Source organism: Myotis brandtii, unplaced genomic scaffold (genome assembly GCF_000412655.1).
Source record: "Myotis brandtii unplaced genomic scaffold, ASM41265v1 scaffold398, whole genome shotgun sequence".
Classification (NCBI taxonomy): domain Eukaryota; kingdom Metazoa; phylum Chordata; class Mammalia; order Chiroptera; family Vespertilionidae; genus Myotis; species Myotis brandtii.
Window position 1 is genome coordinate 2,418,903 of NW_005365280.1, and position 4,279 is coordinate 2,423,181.

The 4,279-nt window shown below is 40.0% G+C and overlaps 1 protein-coding gene across 1 annotated transcript in view; it reads right to left on the reverse strand.

The window, feature by feature from the left end:
- KIF13A (kinesin family member 13A) overlaps window positions 1-4,279 on the reverse strand; it is a 210,862-nt gene that overhangs the window by 83,023 nt on the left and 123,560 nt on the right. Inside the window, exons 4-5 of the mRNA XM_014545170.1 lie at window positions 1,721-1,813; window positions 544-725 (exon numbers count right to left, since the gene is read on the reverse strand). Coding sequence (XP_014400656.1) covers window positions 544-725; window positions 1,721-1,813 — 275 coding nt within the window. The remainder of the gene's footprint in view (window positions 1-543; window positions 726-1,720; window positions 1,814-4,279) is intronic.

Genomic DNA, 4,279 nt, shown 5'->3' on the forward strand with positions numbered 1-4,279 from the left:
GGGAGAGAGGGGGAGAGAGAGAGAGAGAGAGAGAGAGAGAGAGAGAGAGAGAGAGAGATCTGTTACCTCCCATACATGCCCTGACCAGGGATCGAACCTGCAACCTAGCTATGTGTGCTGACCAGGAATTGAACCCCTGACCTTCTGGTGTACAGGACCATACTCCAACCAATTGAGACACACCAGCCAGGGCCAATGTGACATTTTAACTCAATTTTTATGAATAAATCATGGTGGCCAAAATAATACAAATAGCAAAAACATCTTTTTTAAATGGCATATATAAGCAACATTATACATGAATATAGTATAAACCAGTGGTCACCAACTGGTGGTCCATGAGGTCCGAAAGGCTGGCGACCGCTGGTATAAACTATGTATACTGGGCATACCAATTGGCTTGGAGAGCTGATGATTCCTCAGTAAATGAACGGAAACCAGAGAAGTGACCAAGGCTCAAATAAATATTCACTTAAAGCTTTAGCTTTAGGATCATTTAAAATTATTACCTCTAGTACAAGCTTAATTTCACCCACTAACTTACCCTTTGGGGTCCAAAAGATCTCGAACTTTCTCATTATAAATTTCCATATAGGATACTTCCACTTTAAAGGTCTGTGACTCATTTTGCTCCAGAGAGATCCTTTTAAATAAAGCACAGCAGAGCCTTGGGATGAGGCCCAGCTGCTCAGCATTGCCCATCATAGAGAAGGATTTTCCTGAGCCTGGAGAAGAGCAAGCAGAAAGAAAGGAGCATAAACAAGGAAGCAAAATGTAATGATTCCACCACATAAGTCTTCTACATATATCATCCAAGGTCACAGTGGAAGAGGCAAACTTGGCCCCCAGGGCCAACCCTCAAACAATACGGTTACTATTCTTTCTTAAAAAAAAAGTTCTTTATTGTTGAAAGTATTACAGATGCCCCCTTTCCCCTTCCCCCATTGACCTCCTCCACCCTGCACCCCAGACCAAGGCTACTCTTCTTTCTATTACACTCATGGCTTCTAGTTTCACTCTCATTGTGAGATCCAGAGGGCACCTCATCTACAGGTGGAAAACACAAATATAACCATTGTAAGCAGCAAATATAGTATCAAGTAACATTAACAGTATTTATCCAAAACTATTTTGTTTGTGAAAGTGCTTTGATATATATTCTCTTATCTGAGTCTCCTAGTTGTCCTGCAATGTGACCAGAGGCAGTATTGTTATGATTGATGGATTTATTCTAACTTTATAGTTGAAATCATGGTGGCTCAGAGAATTAATGGCTGAGACACTAGTATGTTTTTGTTTTACTTGTTTCAACCAACTGTGCCACGAGCCTAGGTGTAGTAATCCACCATCATTCTGTATCCCAGTGACAGTCCTCTGTATAGGATGATGCCAAGAGTTTTTAAAAATAGTTTTTACTATAAGATTTGTACTGAGAAAATGGTAATTATTTTTCTAGTTCAAATACAAGTTAAAGCTATAATTTAGGAAAATTACATTTAATAGTTTGAAACCAGGTTTGCTCATTAACACTAAAATTACTCAATTACCAAAACTGTTGAGTCATCAAAAAGAGGGTTCCTTTTGATCACCTAATTCCTAATTCAGTTAAACCACAAAGGCAGAAGCATTTTTTCTGTTGCTTCCCAAAGTGTTTTCTACTTCTATGTTTTAAGAAATGCACATGTAATATCATTGACTGTAAATAAAAGCAAGGACTTACCTGTCTGTCCATATGCAAAAATACAAGCGTTATACCCCTGAAAGGCTTTTTCAAGAATTCCTTCCCCAAGGCACTTGAAAACCACCTCTTGACCTACAAAAGAAAAAAAAAAAAGATGTTTCTTGACATATTTGTATTAATAACTGAGTCTCAGTTAACAGCATTCTCTAACTTCAAAAAGATGTTAAAAGTGAATTACTGTGTGCCTACCATGTGTAGGACCAAGTTACTAGCTTAATGCATGCAATTTTATTTATTCTTCTTAACTATAGCTCAGTACCTGGATCGATTTATGATTCTACCTACTGCTTCCTTCTAAGGCAGTGGTTCTCAACCTTGGCTGCACATTAGAATCACCTGGGAATCTTTTTAAAATCCTGATTTCTAGGCCTCATCCTCCGGAAATTCTATTTCTTTGTTACTATTGTTGTGGCCTCACCCCATAACAAAGAAAGAATTTCTGGAGGATGAGGCCCAGAAATCAGGATTTTAAAAAGATTCCCAGGTGATTCTAATGTGCAGCCAAGGTTGAGAACCACTGTAATCTAAGGCATTTCTCTTCAAGGCATTAAAGTTTCCTTCCCATTGTTAGTAGGCCATATGGAAGCATCATTTAAATTTGGTTTCATTTCTTCTCATGAGTTAGCATTAAAATGTCATGAAACATGAATTCTCTTATTTCCTCATCTGGATTCTGAGCTGGATTCTCATGATGCAGAACCATGCCATACACGTTTCGGTATATGCGTGTACCTCTGCACGTAGCATGGGGATAAGTACCTGCCACGTGCTTCGAAGCCGTTTATTGCTGGTGGAGGTGATGAGTTGAGCACAGACACCTCTCACCTGTGTTCTCATGGGGGGTTCAGGGACAAGCTCTCTTTGGTGAGCCCGTCTATAGCTTACTGCAGCTCTTGGGGGAGTTGTCATTTAATATACTAGTAAATATTACGATAGCATCCGTAGCAGACAGCTGAAAAGTCTGAAAATCTTTTTAAACGCTTAAGGTTTCTTTTACTACTCTTTGAAATTGGTGACATTCATTCCACCATGAGTAAGAGAATGAAAATGGTGTTCTCCTTCTGCCATGCTCTTACAGTCCTCAGAACATCCACTATTACAGCCTTTGCAGAAACTACTGGTTTAAGTACCACTTGCCTCCAATGGCATGATACCCCCTGACTGTGTCAGAGACTATAATCTGTTTATCTTTGTAATCCTGGTGCCTAGTACAAAATTTTAAATTAATATTTATTGAAAAAATGAGCCCATTTAACCTTTTTATCCTACATGACAATTTCTTTTACATTTGGAAATAATGCAACATAATAAAAGCTTTTGGGCCCTAGCCAGTTTGGCTCAGAGGATAGAGCTTTGGACTGCAGACCGAAGGGTCCTGGGTTCAATTCCAGTTAAGGGCACATACCTTGGTTGCAGGCTCCTCCCTGGCCAGGCCCTGGTCAGGGCACATGCGGGAGGCAACCAATCAATGTCTCTCTCACATCGATGTTTCTCTCTGTCTTTCCCTCTCTCTTCCACTATCCCTAAAAATCAATGGAAAAATATTCTCAGATGAGGATTAACAAAACAAAAAATAAATAAATAAAAGCTTTTGGGTATATGTTCTTCTTTTATGCAAAGTTGGATCTAATTTTAGCAGTCTTTTGTTATACTATGACATATCTTGGTTGCAGAATCGAACTCTTAAAAATGTGTAAATGTGAAACAAAATATAATATTTTCAACCCTTAGACTGACAAGAACTAAAATGTTGACAACATGAACTATAGCTGGATTGAGGAAATAGGTATTTTCACAAGCTGTTGTAAGAATAAACAAATGCAGCCATTGTGAAGGAAAACCTAACAGCACCTATAAAAGGAAATCTTCCCTCATTGTCTGACCCACTGTGAGGCATCTAGCCTAGAGACACAAGGGACTCTTGTAAAGGATGCTCATAGCAGCATTATTTATTCTACTATAAGTTGGAATCAAGTTAAATGCCCATTTGTAAGGGAGTGGATAAAGTGACTATTTTATATGATGTAATACTACAAGTCATGTAAAAACAAACAGATAAACCTAAGAATTTGTGTATAAACAATGCTAGAATTCAAAAACATTGTTGAATAAAAGAAGTCATGTTAAGACTATAGTACATCTACACTAATAAAAGACAAAGATGCTAACTGACCATACCTTCGCTAAGCCCACCAGCCAATAAGAGGAGTATGCAAATTAACCCAACAAAAATGGCCGGTAAATTTGCATACTGCAGGTGGGGCAGGCAGTGCCAGACATCACCCACAGGATCTGGGCTGCAGATCGGGACCAGGGAGGCAGGGTGGGCAGCGCCAGATGCCACCCGGGGAGGCGGAGCCAGCCCGGCGATCGCACAGGACTGGGGGTCCCCTGCCCAGGCCTAACGCCCCGGTCAGAGGCCTTAGTCCTGGGCAGGGGCTGAGCTGGGGATCGGTGTGAACTACAGAGGAAACACCTTTTCTGACAGCTCATTGGCTAAGCTCCCTGTATGCCACTGGTAATATTCTTAGTAACTTG